General features: G+C 46.7%; 1 protein-coding gene across 1 annotated transcript in view; it reads right to left on the bottom strand.

The window, feature by feature from the left end:
* The window catches only part of ATP6V1B1 (ATPase H+ transporting V1 subunit B1), a 79,534-nt gene that overhangs the window by 44,222 nt on the left and 19,925 nt on the right, over positions 1-15,387 (bottom strand). Inside the window, exon 2 of the mRNA XM_081020927.1 lies at positions 11,511-11,566. Within this exon, the coding sequence (XP_080877053.1) occupies positions 11,511-11,566 (56 nt within the window). The remainder of the gene's footprint in view (positions 1-11,510; positions 11,567-15,387) is intronic.

The raw sequence follows: 15,387 nt of genomic DNA, 5'->3' as shown, positions 1-15,387 counted from the left end.
ACCTCTTGGGTGGTACACCCTTCGTTGCTCTCTCAGACCTACGTAAAAGTTGCTGCTCTTCTCTGCTTTCTGGTTCAGCCTCTGAACTCTCTGGAGAACCAGTACTAAGCTTAATCAATGGTTCATCCTCCTCTTCTGAGGGTCTAGTCATTATGTGAGATTTCCTCTCAATGACTGTGACAACTGAGCTGTCTGAGCTATCGCTGTCATCATCAGTACTACTGAACTCAATAAGATCAAACTCATCATCATCATCATCATCAGAATCCTCTGTGGGAAATGCGTGAACGATCAACCTCTCCTGTTCAGGAGCACTCTCTAGAAACTTTGTGAGAATCACCTGACCAGATTCAGACAAAATTACTCTGTAGAGACCCTTTTCATAACCCACAAAAATGCCTCTGGCATTCTTTACTCCACCTGGAGCTTCTGTTCTCACATGAGACCCGAAAACCTTAAAGTAGGCAACAGAAGGTTTTCTATTGAACAGCTTCTCAAAAGGAGAAATTCCCAAGTCTTTTGAGACCTTTCTCAACCACACGTGAACATAGGACATTAACGACTCCGCCCAATATTCATGTGGCAAATGTGAACTCAGCAATTGTGCATTCATTCCCTTTTGCAATTCTTTGTTCACTTTTACACAGACCCCCCTGTTCCACGCTTCTTGTGAAACTGCCACTTTGTGGTCTATCCCTTTTCCATCCAGGAACTTCTGAAACTTCTGTAACAGAAAAATTTGCTTCTCATCTGTGAAAAGACAATCAATGTTAGCATCATGCATATTTTTAACCTTGTCACAAAACTCCTGAAACTTTTCTAAAGTTTCTTGCGGTTTCTCCATCATATAAACCCAAGAATAATTAGTGAAACAATCCACACACAAAAGGTAAAATCGTGCACCGCCTCTAGATGGTTCTAGAGGACCAATCACATCAGCATACACCCGCTGAAATGCTCTGTCGACCTTCTTGGTCTTGGTGCTCACACTGGTCACACCTGCAAGAGAGATTTCGTTAGAATCAGAAGAATTACATTTCATGTAATCACTTTGAGCAAAAGTCAACAAATACAGTCCATCTTTCTCTTTGGCAGTAAGAAACAGTTCTCCATCTTTGTAGATCTTGCAGCTTTTAGCATCATAGGACAGTTTCAGTCCTTTCTTTGCAATCTGCGACACGCTCAGCAGATTAAATCTCAGTTCTGGAACCAGGTAAACATCACTTATAGTCAAGTTCAGACTCTCAAGATACACAGTCCCAATTCCAGTCGCTTCCAACTCCTGACCGTTGGCCTGTTTCACAGTGAAGCTTTGCTTCTTCAACGTCGAAAACAGTCCTCTGTGCGGGCACATGTGAACCGTTGCGCCCGTGTCAATTATGAAGGAGTTCCCAACATCTGGCGTGGTTCCTTTCGCCATCATAGCCTTTGCAGGTTTCATCTGGCACTTGGTACGGCTTTTGCCTGACGCCTGAGGCTTCGTAGAGCTGCTCTTTGCTCCTCTTGACTGGCGCGGCTTCTTACAGTTTCGCTGTAGATGCCCAGTCTGTCCACAATTGTAGCATCGGACAGTACTCAATGCTACTCCATGCTCTCCAGTAGCATCAGCAGTGGGGGAATTAGAACTCTGTTCTTCCCTCCCCCTGTCTTTTTCTTCCAGTGCAGCAAGTCTGTCGTGTTCATTCAGGACCACAGCACAAACTCTCTCCGCGGTCAGCTGTGCGGCCGGTAGGGAACCAAGCTGACTGGCAACAACCTTGTAGGTGCGGCTAAGGCTGTTTATCATCATGAAGCAAAACACTTCCTCCTGAAGACGGAAATTGCGTTCCACCATCTGTTGACGCAGAAACTTCATTTCTGTCAGGTGCGCTTGAACATCTCCATCAGGCGCAAGTCTCAGATTGGTCAATTTCTCAAAATACAGCAACGCTGAAGAACCAGCATCTCTCTGATGCGTTGTACGCAGCGTGTCCCATACCTCTTTCGCATTTTCTAAATGCTGAACATGCACCAACTGATCATCTGAGACACACAGAATTATAGCAGTCCTGGCCCTTACATTCTGTGACTCCCAACCTCTGGTTGGTGCTGCAGGGATGGGGTTTTCAATTACATCAAAAAGCCTCTGATTCTGCAGCAGGGCCTTCATCTTTACAGACCAAGATGAATAATTGTCATTAGTTAAGGGAGGTGGGCAAGGCAAACCTCCCCCTTTCTTGGCATCCATCTTGAAGCCAAGCCTCCAGCTCACACTGTCAAACAAAATGTGAAATCCAACAGTTGTTTTTTCCTTTCTCACGCAGCAAACTGCAAATTGTTTACGCTCTTTGCACCTGGCAGCTAAACTCAGGCTGCTAGTGAAAAGTCCCTTCCAAGAGCTCGTAAACCTTGTAGCCGAAACATTCTCTGATTTTGTTTCGCTTTCCCAGGCTCACACTCAGAGTCCAGCCCCTTTGCCAGTAACTTTCCAGGACCGTTACCTAGCAACAATGCATTTCAAGAGGACATCTTATCTACCACAAAAATTTGTGGAATGCAGGCTTCAGCCTTCAAGCTGCAGGCCTCTTCCTCCGGAGCTTTTGTTTCCTTTGAAACGCAGCTCCGTGAACCAGGGAATTAATCTTCCTGCGTTCACACTTTTAGCCCGAAATGCAGCATACCTTGAACTTTTGTTGCTCTGGAAAACACCTCTTCTTTCCACCAGCTGTCTGTGGAGCCTCTGGCTTCTTTCAGACGCTTCTCTTCCTCCTTGGAGCAGAGGAGGACAATCCACCAGCCTCTCATGCAGGTGTCCGGTGAATCGCAACCATCCTCTGCTACCACTGTTGGAATTCTGCCTGGGTCAGAGGAATGTGCCACAGCGTAGGCACCGGCAGATATTCCTGTCGACCTCCCCGCGTCTCCACTCTGCTGATAAGCAGGCGAGGTCCGGCGATTCTTCTCAGATGTATGAGAGGAACACACCGTTCTTCCTCTCTCCCCTTTGGTGTCCCCAGGGAGGGGAAAGAAGCAGACAGAAAACTATTTACATCATTTATTTCTGCCTCTTACATCAGTACAGAGAATCATGTCTGCACTCAACAACAGCAAGAAGAAACTCCTCCCAAGTACATCCAGTACGGGTCATATGACACACACACACTGAGCTAACATCCGGTGCTCAGTACAGAATGGACTGCCCCTTTGTTCCCATGGCAACAGTCACAAACATCCTGTCTGGCTTTCCAGCCACAAGCAGCTGGCTGAGCTGCTAGAGCCTTTGCTTGCTGCAGCATTGGTGCTTTATGGTAACGCTTGCATATGCGCACAAGCTATTTCTGGTACTCCTCCGACCCGGAAGTGGGCAGCCGCGCAGTGCAGCGCTGGTAAGAGCGGGCGGCGGCAGCTGGCGGCGGGGGTTGCCGTAGGCCAGATAAACGAGTCCCATGGGCCTTACCCAGCCAGCGGGCCTTAGTTTGGGGACCCCTGGGTTAGAGGAATGGCAGGAGCAACTTGGCTGCCAGGAAGAGCCAAAGATGGTAGCAGGGGGTCATCCTAGGGCAGGCATAGGCAAACCCGGCCCTCCAGATGTTTCGGGACTACAACTCCCATGATCCCCAGCTAGCAGGACCAGGGATGATGGGAGTTGTAGTCCCAAACCATCTGGAGGGCTGCGTTTGCCTATGCCTCTCCCAGTGAAATAATTCTTCCATAGGAGGAGCCTGCAGGATCAGGCCAATGGCCCACCTAGTCCAGCCTCCTGTTCTCACAGTGGCCAGACAGATGCCTGTAGGAATCCTGCAAGCAGGATTCGAACGCAAGAGCAGGACTCTCCCCTCCTGCAGTTTCCAGCTACTGGGATTCAGAAGCATTGCTTCTTCCAACCGTGGAAGCAGAGCAGAGCCATCCTGACTATTAGCCCATCGATAGTCCTCTCCTCTTCCATGAATTTGTCTGATTCTCTTTTAAAGCCATCCAAATTACTGGTCATCACTGCCTCATGTGGGAGGAGGTTCCATAGGTAAACTATGCATAGACTGACTGCCGAGGCTGCATGAAGGAAACAAGGGCGAAGATGTGAAGCAGCGGCTCCTCTAGGGATTTTAAGGCACAAACAAGCTCAGGAGCTCTTTTCATAGACTTGGAAGGGACCACGAGGGTCATCTAGTCCAACCCCGTGCAAGGCAGGGATCTTTTGCGAAACGTGAGACTCGAACGCATGACCCTGAGTTTACGAGTCCCATGCTCTTCCAACCGAGCTGTCCCATGCTCCAGATCAATGTTTTAATGGAGACTGACTTTAATCACGTTACGGATTTTGTTGTTGCTGTTGTTGCAAGTCTTTCAGAATGACAGGAGGGCTGCATACTTTGAACAAACACGTTGCAATATTTTAAAGAAATGCACTGACGCCCTCAAGGAGTAGTCAGAGCTCCTCACCCCATGGCTCTCACAAGCCAGCCATGAAGGTGGAAACCATCCCGTTGGCCCAGGCTATCTGAAGGACCACATTCGCGTCGTCCCCCTCAACCTGCCTGGGCTCTAAGCTCTTCAGAGGAGGCCTTGCTCTCAGCCCCGCCCCCCCTCACAGGCACACCTGGTGAGGAAGCCGGACAGGGCCTTATTGGTGGTGGCTCCCAGACATTGGAATTCCTTCCCTAGAGAAGCCAGCCAGACTCCCGCCTTGCTGTCCTTCCTCCAGCAGGTGAAGACCATTTTATTCCCACAGGCCTTTGGGAACTGACTGTTTGTTTGTTTTTTAAAAAGAAAAGGGCTTTTTAATAGTGCTGTGCTGTCTTTTAACAGATCCATTTTTATATTGTTTTCATTCTGTATAATTTAATTACTCTTTCACTGTTATCTTTTGTAAGTTTTTCGATACCGTGCTGTTTCAGTTTGCGTAAGGTGCCTTGAGTCCCTGTCATGAGAAAAGGCAGGGTATAAATATATAAACCTAGACAGCATCTTAAAAAGCAGAGACATCACCTTGCTGACAAAGGTCCGTATAGTTAAAGCTATGGTTTTCCAGTAGTAATGTATGGAAGTGAGAGCTGGACCATAAAGAAGGCTGATTGCCGAAGAATGGATGCTTTTGAATTCTGGTGCTGGAGGAGACTCTTGAGAGTCCCATGGACTGCAAGAAGATCAAACCTATCCATTCTGAAGGAAATCAGCCCTGAGTGCTCACTGGAAGGACAGATCCTGAAGCTGAGGCTCCAAGACTTTGGCCACCTCATGAGAAGAGAAGACTTCCTGGAAAAGACCCTGATGTTGGGAAAGATGGAGGGCACAAGGAGAAGGGGACGACAGAGGACGAGATGGTTGGACAGTGTTCTCGAAGCTACCAGCATGAGTTTGACCAAAGTGCGGGAGGCAGTGGAAGACAGGAGTGCCTGGCGTGCTCTGGTCCAGGGGGTCACGAAGAGTCGGACACAACTAAACGACTAAACAACAACAACAAAATACATATAATATTGATGGTAGTTGTCAGAGTTGCTTCCAGATCCTAGCTCACAGAGGATCACGCTAGCCAGCGATCATTAAATAAAAGTCTTTATTGAGTTACAGTTTCCATTCTCAAGCTGCTGCGTGCAACTCTACGTCTCATGGTTAGATTGGCGAAGCTCCATCTGAGTCTCCGCCCCTTGTACACCAACTTAATATCCTAGCCTTGCTCCACCTTTTCCGCCTGACTGTTCTTCTCTGGGTCCCTCTGCTCCCCGGGGTCTCTTCCTTCCGGGATTCCTCTGACGCTGACGCTGACCCCCCTGACTCTTCTCCCTCCTTTCGGCGGGCTTTAGGACCTGGCTCCCTTTCCGGGCTGCCTACTGCGCCACTTTCCTGTGCATTTGAACTTGGCGCGCGCGCCCAACCTTCCACCTTCCGTCTGACCGTTTCTTCGCTCCCCGATGGAGGTGTGGCCACTCCTGACTCGTGCCCTCCCCCCTGTTGTGAGCTGCCAGCGCTTGATCCCTGGCGCCCTTCCTCTTCCCTGCTCTCTGGCGGTGACGCTGGTCCTGATTTCCAACTGCTCCCCTCTGAGTCCCCTCTGGCTCTATCTTCCTGGGGTGTCCCCCTAGGCTCCCCCCTTGCCCTGGCCACTGGTGCTCCTTTCTGTGAATCTTCTGATTCACTGGAAAGACTCGGAGATCTCGGGTCGTCGTCATCACTCATCTTTTCTTCTGCCTCCTCCCCCTCGCTCTCTGTTTCCTCCCTTGCCCTTGCCTCTGCTCCTGAACCCCTGACAGTAGTTATTGACACTTTGCCCCTAAAACCAATTACTCACTGGTATAGTGCGCTGGTACTTGGCTTTAGCCACCCACAGACTGCGCCTTAACTCTTGGCATCTACTCACACCCCCAAGTTTAGCCTCGTCCTGCCCTCCTCCATCCTCCCAAATGTACCTCTTTTCTGCTGAGCCTGTACTTTGGACTTTAAGCCTTGCCAACCACCACAACGGAGGGGGAAAACCTCTGTGATCCGGCTCTTTAATTGATCTTATTAATCCCCCTTCCTGCACCTATCAGGACGAAAGGGCCGCATAGAAACTGTGTATTGTGCTGGGCACGGCCCCACAAAGCTTCAATTCATCCCAGAGCACATTCCCTGCTTGAATTTGGAATGCGGGTTTTTTAATTGGCCGTATCATAGCTCACTTGGAGACCTGTCAACTGGGCAGGGAGTGCCAGAAATTAGGTCCTTTCTACATTCCTACTGTTCCTCACTCAGGGACTAAACAGATTTGTTGGGAAGTAAGCCCCTTTGATTTTAATGGAACTTATTTCCAAGTAAGCCTGCTCACCTGCCACCCACTACGACCCTTGGCGGCTGCCAGTGAATAATAATAATAATAATAATAATAATAATAATAATAATAATTTATTAATAATACCCTGCCCCGTCTGGCTGAGTTTTCCAAGCCACTCTGGGCGGCTCCCAATCGCGTGTTAAAAACAATACAGCATTAAATATTAAAAACTTCCCTAAACAGGGCTGCCTTCAGATGTCTTTTAAAGAGAAGATAGCTGCTTATTTCCTTCACATCTGAAGGGAGGGTGTTCCACAGGACGGGCGCCACTACCGAGAAGGCCCTCTGTCTGGTTCCCTGTAACCTCACTTCTTGCAATGAGGGAACCGCCAGAAGGCACTCGGCGCTGGATCTCAGTGTCCGGGCGGAACAGATAGATGTTATGATGGCTCAGTGGAACTTCCATAGCCAGGGGCAATCTATCTTTGGACCCCAGGCACTGCGGACAAAGGAAAGGAGCAATTCATGCCAGGCTTTGCGAGGCAGCTGGCTTGCTGTGGAAGGGAAATGCTTGACCATTTGGAACCCTCTGCTGGGCTCTCTTGACCAAAGAGCTTTTTAACCGATAATGTAACTACAGTTGGCAATAATTGTTCTGCCTGGCTTTTGGCTTGGAATCAACTTGATCCCCCCCCCTCTTTCCTTTCTCCTTCTGTGATGGAACTCCTATTTGGGGACTTCCCTGGCTTTTTTCTGGCCCATGTAGGACCAGTCTGCATAGTTGGCCTTGGTGAAGATTTAATGTTTTCATCCCCAAAAAGTTTTTGATTTGAGTTTCTACTGAAATGAGGCTGCATTTTAATGTATTTTAATCTTGTTTTTTAAGTTGCATTTCAATCAATTGTTTTTATATTTGGTGTTGGTTGCCCTGAGCCCGGTCTTGGCTATGGAGGGTGGGATATAAATAAAACAACTTCTTCTTCTTCTTCTTCTTCTTCTTCTTCTTCTTCTTCTTCTTCTTCATGACCACCTGGACATGAATGCCCCTTTCTTGGGCAAGGCGGTGGAGAGAGTGGCAGACAGAGCAGTGGCAAGAGTTTCTGGAGGATAGGGGCCATCTGGGTATATTTCGAAGTGGGTTCAGGCAGGGTTTGGGGACTGAGCCAGCCGTGGTCACCCTGATGGTTGACCTCCATCATGAAGAAAGGTGGAGAAGGTGTCAGAGGAGGGCAGTCAAGATGATCAAGAGACCGGAAGTTGAGGGAGTTGGGTACCAATGTGTTCTTTCTGGAAGTGGGTGAAGAGGCGCACCTCTTCCATGAGGCTTATGGATAAGGGGACCAGAGACTCAAATAATTTGTTCCTTGTTAGTTAAGCCTGAGCAATGACAAACCTAGACAGCATCTTAAAAAGCAGAGACATCACCTTGCCAACAAAGGTCTATATAGTTAAAGCTCTGGTTTTCCCAGTAGCGATGTATGGAATTGAGAGCTGGACCATAAAGAAGGCTGATCACCGAAGAATGGATGCTTTTGAATTCTGGTGCTGGAGGAGACTCTTGAGAGTCCCATGGACTGCAAGAAGATCCAACCTCTCCATTCTGGAGGAAATCAGCCCTGAGTGCTCACTGGAAGGGCAGATCCTGAAGCTGAGGCTCCAAGACTTTGGCCACCTCATGAGAAGAGAAGACTCTCTGGAAAAGACCCTGATGCTGGGAAAGATGGAGGGCACAAGGAGAAGGGGACGACAGAGGATGAGATGGTGGGACAGTGTTCTCGAAGCTACGAACATGAGTTTGACCAAACTGCGGGAGGCAGTGGAAGACAGAAGTGCCTGGCATGCTCTGGTCCAGGGGTCACGAAGAGTTGGACACGACTAAATGACTAAACAACAACAGTTAAGCCTGGGTTGGGGTGGGAGGGGAGCTATGTCTGAATTAGAAAACAAAAAGATTGACATGCAAGCGAGGTAACAGGACAAACAAGAACCCAGATCTTCCAGTGGAAGAAATTTTGAGAGAAGTCTAGCATTGGATAGAGAAATCCCAAATTTGAATTAAAGTCAGAAAAACAAGCAACTGGGAGGACCTCTGTTATTTTTATCAGACTGCTGTGATTGCTATTCTTGTTAGATGTGATTTTTTGCAGTTGCATTTTTTGTACTTGTAAGCGTTTAGAATTGCTTTCAATGTTGTATTTTCGATTGCTCGGGTGAAGAGTGGGTAATTAATAAACTAAAAACTAAAAACAATGCACTGCTTATTATGGAATATATTTATATAACAGTTTGAATTCTCCTGTGTTTTATGGATGTCATGTGATTATATGGATATTATGCTATTTATTAATGTATTTCTGGTCCACGCTTCATTCCAAGTGATCCCAGGGTGAGGCACAGCAACTCAGCTTAAATTTAGTTTAATGCAGCTGCTTTAAGTTAAATTGAATACACCTGCTTGTATGGTACGTTTCTCTTATTATGTTACTATGTCGTAAACTGCCCTGCGGCATTTCGGTGAAGGGATGTGAATTAATTAATTGAGTAATTATAAAGTAATAAATCAGGACTCTGCATGTGCTCATTTACTTGTTTACACAGTGTCATTGTTAAACTATGGAAACTGCTCCCATGAGAGATAAAGATGGGTTAATTATATTGATTTTGATTTCTCTCAGTTTCTTCCCCAGTTCTACGTTCGGCTCTTCACATAGCTCACTCGGTAGAGCAGAAGTCTCTTAATCTCAGGGTTGGGAGTTTGAGTCCCACCTTGGGCCAGGGGGTTGGACTAGATGACCCTCAGTGTCCCTTCTGACTCTACCAATCTGTGATTTTTTGGTTTCCACATTCGTCCGCGAATTTTTGTTTTAACAAATCCTCATGAAAATTCAGCAGCACTTCGGTGCAAATTTCTCCTAACGTACACGTCTTTGCATAAAATCACCCCAATATGCACATTTCTGCAGCGCAATTGACCCTAAAATAATGCACCTCTGCATGTTATTTCTGGAAATATGTGTTGATATGCACACTTTACCATTGCAGAGACATTATGGTACATGTTGCTTGGCTGAAGAAATGAACTGCAAAAAACTGGAGAGGTGAGAATTTTGAAGGATGGCTCTGCTTCGATTCACACATTGCTTAAATAGCTTTAAACAGCAAGCTAATGAAAACATCCTCTGTGAATAAATATTCAATAACATTAAGCAGTCTATGGATAAATCATAATAAAGCTTAAGAATAAGATGACAAAAATAAAGGCAAAAATAGTGCATCTCCAGTGGACTCCAGCAACCACCCCATATAATTAAAGGTTTCCATTTGCCTGCTGTTTATGACAAATTATTTATTTATTAGCCATTTAATGACATATATGTGCCGCTTGATTGTAGAAAACCTCAAAGTGGTTTGCAAAGAAGAATTTAAAATTTCTTATGTCTTGTAACCATTTGCGAATCATATGCAAGCTTTTCAAACTGCTTTGAGCATGGAAAAGCAACATACAAATTGATGGTGGTGATGATGATAAATATGCAACACCCCCCCCCCATTTTTAACCCCCCCCCCAATAATTAAGCTTTATCAAATAGTCCATTGGCCCAATAAAATGCAACTTTTCCTTCCCTTGATGAGGCATGGCTCTCTTTGGTCACTAGAGGTCACTCTTTCAAACCAATGTGGTTTTTTTGCCTTCTTAAAACACAGGTAAAGCCCAGATTGTGTCCAACAGACCTGACTGAGATCATTACAGAAACCAGGCTTCCTTTTTTGGTGGGGAGGGGGGACAAGGGGGCTAGATTCCCACTTTATCCCAGTGGAAAATTCTTCTGCTCTTAGAGTTGCCCCTGTAGCTATACACCCCAGAGCTTAGCACTTGTAGGGTTTTAACCGATGGGTGTGTGTGTGTGTTTTCTGCAACATGCCATGGATGCATTTGTGTGTGTGGGGTAATACTGCACCATCCACACGCAATTCCGCTTTGTTAGTTGTGTTGCGAGGCTTTCCTGGTGTTATGACATTATTACCCTCTGGAAGGGAAACCTGTGATCCATAGCTGGACAAAAATTAAATCAGAACATTTGCGGTTTAAAAGAATGCAGGATTTCAGTAGTAACTTAGGGGCCACGCAGGGCCGGATTTAGGTTTGATGAGGATGGGGCCCTTTCTATGTCCAGCTGTCCTTTGTCAACAACAAATTGTCGCTGGTTTTTGTTGTTGAATATATGCTATATGGGACGCAGGTAGCGCTGTGGGGACACGGGTGGCGCTGTGGGTTAAACCACAGAGCCTAGGACTTGCCGATCAGAAGGTCGGCAGTTCAAATCCCCACGACGGGGTGAGCTCCCATTGCTCGGCCGCTGCTCCTGCCAACCTAGCAGTTTGAAAGCACGTCAAAGTGCAAGTAGATAAATAGGTACCACTCCGAGGGAGCCGGCGTTCGTCCACAGACAGCTTTCCGGGTCATGTGGCCAGCATGACTAAACTGCTTCTGGCGCAACAGAATACCGTGATGGAAACCAGAGCGCACGGAAATGCCATTTACCTTCCTGCCACAGTGGTACCTATTTATCTACTTGCACTGGCATGTTTTCAAACTGCTAGGTTGGCAGGAGCTGGGACCAAGCAATGGGAGCTCACCACGTAGCGGGGATTCGAATCACCGACCTTCCGATCGGCAAGCCCAAGAGGCTCAGTGGTTTAGACCACAGCGCCACCTGCACCCCTAACATATCCATATATTTATGGCATTTCAAATGGCATTTGAAAGGCAATGGTCTTGTACCTTAACATTGTCCAGGACAACCAGTGGTCCATTCACGCCACTCACGGTCCAGTAGGCTGTGGAGAGAAAGTGGAGGAAGAGAGAATTATGGGGACGTGCAGAGAGGAAGGAAAACATGCATAGATTGGGGGGCGAATAAAAAAAGTAGCTGTGTCAGGCAGCGGTGGAGCAAGCCAATCGGGCACCTGGGGTGGCGCACCTGCTCTGAGCCAGCTGTGGGTGGGGCCAGTGTGGGAATATTCAGGAATGCAGGAGAGGATATATTGTCTGATTATAGCCTTTCCAACTTGTGTTAACAAGTTCCACAATTTAGCAGAGTAACATTCCCCCTTTTAAACTTGCAGCAGATGCGTTTGCTCAGGCTCGCTAAAGCCTCTATAATAACTGTATTCTGGTATTTTCCCCTTATTCCCTCATAAAAGATATGACACGACACAGTTTTCTATAAAAGTTTTAAAAGGTTTACTCACACATCATTCTGTTCACAATAAGATCCCAGAAGGCAGACTTAGTTTAGAAAAGTAACATACACTGGGAAACTATCACATAAGAAGACAGTCCCTTTGTCCTCTCTTGGCTGGAAGCAAGAGAGCATCTTTGGCTAAGCAGATGTTGCTTCTTCGATGCATGTAGTCAAAAGGAGAGAGATGGCTGCCCTGCCTTGTGCTTTTGTCGTTACCTGCACAGGTGAGGCCACGCCCACCTCTAGTCACATGCAGAGGAAGTCTGTACCAGCCCAGAAAGAAACAGGAAGTTTACCTGCTAGCTAAACAAACATTCCTCCCCATGTGTAAACATGTTCCTTCTAGGAATGTTGTACTTGACTGCTCTTGTGTTTCACATCCCACAGCCAGCTGGGGCAGAACGCACTGTGGGGCCTCTGAGGAATCTGCCTGCCTCCTCCCACTCAGCCACCCTACAGCTGGGGGGGAGGTGGTGGGTGAACCGTTTGGGGCAGTGCGGAGCCTGCAGGCGCCCAAGCCACAGCGTCACTCCCAGGAGAGATGCGTGGCTCGGGTGTGCTGCTGGCCCCACGGTGAGTGCCACCCAGCATTTTCTCATCCCCCTCAGTGGTGACACCTGTGGCGACCCGCCCCCACCACACCCCCTTCCTCCGCCCCTGGTGTCAGACACCATAGATTTCAGGAGGACTAGAATAAGGAGGCAATGACAAACCTAGACAGCATCTTAAAAAGCAGAGACATCACCTTGCCAACAAAGGTCCGTATAGTTAAAGCTATGGTTTTCCCAGTAGTGATGTATGGAAGTGAGAGCTGGACCATAAAGAAGGCTGATCACCAAAGAATGGATGCTTTTGAATTCTGGTGCTGGAGGAGACTCTTGAGAGTCCCATGGACTGCAAGAAGATCCAACCTCTCCATTCTGAAGGAAATCAGCCCTGAGTGCTCACTGGAAGGACAGATCCTGAAGCTGAGGCTCCAAGACTTTGGCCACCTCATGAGAAGAGAAGACTGCCTGGAAAAGACCCTGATGTTGGGAATGATGGAGGGCACAAGGAGAAGGGGACGACAGAGGGCGAGATGGTGGGACAGTGTTCTCGAAGCTACAAACATGAGTCTGACCAAATTGCGGGAGGCAGTGGAAGATAGGAGTGCCTGGTGTGCTCTGGTCCAGGGGGTCACGAAGAGTCAGACATGACTAAACGACTAAATAACAACTAAACAACAGAATAAGGAGAATAAGGAGGCATTATATGAGAATAAAAAGAAGTAAGCATTGAGCACTATTGAAGTCCAGCTCCAAGGGCCTTCTGGCGGTTCCCTCCCTGAGAGAAGTGAGGTTACAGGGAACCAGGCAGAGGGCCTTCTTGGTAGTGGCGCCCGCCCTGTGGAACGTCCTCCCATCAGATATCAAGGAAATAAACAACTATCTGACTTTTAGAAGACATGTTTTAATGTACTTTTAATCTTTTTGTTGGAAGCCGCTCAGAGTGGCTGTTATTATAGCCCTGTTTAGGGAAGCTTTTAATGTTTGAAGTTTTATTCTGTTTAATATTCTGTTGGGAGCTGCCCAGATGGGTGGGGTATTATTATTATTATTATTATTATTATTATTATTATTATTATTGCAGCACTGAATAGGTAAGTTCAGAGGACAGAGGAGCTTTGCATTTTGCATGAATGTACATGGCACTTTCTGGGAAATGAGTTGAAGAAAAATGATTAAGATGACTTTTACGAAAAGAAACAGAAGCTTTTCTTTTAGGTATAATCTTTGGAGAAGTACTCAGCGAGCAGAAAAAAATAATTCACGGCTGCTCAAAGGATTTACACCCAAAGATGGAAGGAAGGAACAAAGGAAGATTGGCAACTAAAATCCATGGAGTACGAAGAAATGGCGAGACCCACCAAATGAATAAGAAATCAAGCAGAGAGGCTTTTAAAAATTGAATGGGGGAAGTGTATTGATTATTTGAAGATACATGGTAAACAAATCCAAATATTAGCGCTTCTGATATAAACACCTGCAGTATGAGATACTTAAGGGGAAGATAAGGGGGAATTGGCTAATAGATTTGAATTGGATACGCAGGAATAAAAAAATAGGAAACGAATAACTACAGAAAGGAGGGGAGGGAAGACGAGGGGAAGGTAAATTAGATTTGTAAAGGTTTTGCTTTTATTGTTTAACATATTTGTAAAAGGTGAAAATGAACAATTAAAATTTAAAAAGCAATTTATATCTATAGATAACAACAAAAATGCTTTGTTTATGCAAAGTTTGTGTTTCCTTGGAATGAGGGAAAGTGCAGACTGCGGTTTCTGTAAGATATATGATACACACACACACACACACACACACTTTTTAATTAATTTTTCTATTTTACAATTTTAAATACTCATTTTTACATCCTTAAAATATCAGTGACTTCCCTTCTTCTCTTTCCATGGGTCATTTTGCATATCACAAACCTCTGCATATTTTACAAAAACCAAACCATTCATTGTTCCATTATTGCATGCATCAAAACTTATTGACACTGTTGAATTGATCTTAATGCTGCCAGCATTTTCAAGTGTACTCAATTTCCCCCCATATATTCAATAAACGTTTTGCGATCTTCTCTAAACACATGTGCTTCTTGTTCTCTTGTTCTATATGTTAAGTCTGCAAGCTGCGCATATGTGCAGCTGTATGATATATGATTTATTCACACACACACACATCCTGAGGGGTTCACAGCACTGACACCCCAAGAGGGTTTTGCTTCTCCCGCCGCAATGGCCTTGGATGTGAGCAGAAATCAGGCATGTCTCCCCCTCACAGCCTCCAGCCTGCTTCTTCCTCCAGCCTCAAGATCAGGGGTCCCCAACCTGCGGCCCGTGGGCCAGAAGCGGCCCATGGAGGCTGTTTAACCGGCCCCCGAGCCGCCCCCGAACAGAGCCACCTGCTTGGCGAGTCCCTGCGCGCTGCAGTAAACCAGCGCAGAATGTGGACTCTCTTCCGTGGCTCCGGAAATCGCTTCTGCACATGCCCAGGCGCCAGAAATCACTTCTGCACATGCCCAGGCGCCAGAAATCACTTCTGCACATGTCCAGATGCCAGAAATCACTTCTGCACATGCCCAGACACCAGAAATCACTTCTGCACATGGCCAGACGCCAGAAATCGCTTTTGCACATGCCCAGACACTGGTAATCGTTTTTGTGCATGCTCAGATGATAGAAATTGCTTTTGCGCATGCCCAGACGCCGGAAATCGCTTCTGCGCATGCCCAGACACCAGAAATCACATTTGCGCATGCCCAGACACTAGTAATCGCTTTTGTGCATGCCCAGATCATAGAAATCGCTTTTGCGCATGCCCAGACACCAGAAATCACATTTGCGCATGCCCAGACACTGGTAATCGCTTT

The sequence above is a fragment of the Podarcis pityusensis genome (assembly GCF_964106645.2).
Source record: "Podarcis pityusensis genome assembly, chromosome: 9".
Classification (NCBI taxonomy): Eukaryota; Metazoa; Chordata; class Lepidosauria; order Squamata; family Lacertidae; genus Podarcis; species Podarcis pityusensis.
Note: the sequence above shows the minus strand (reverse complement) of the source record. Positions and strands in the feature narration are given on the sequence as shown.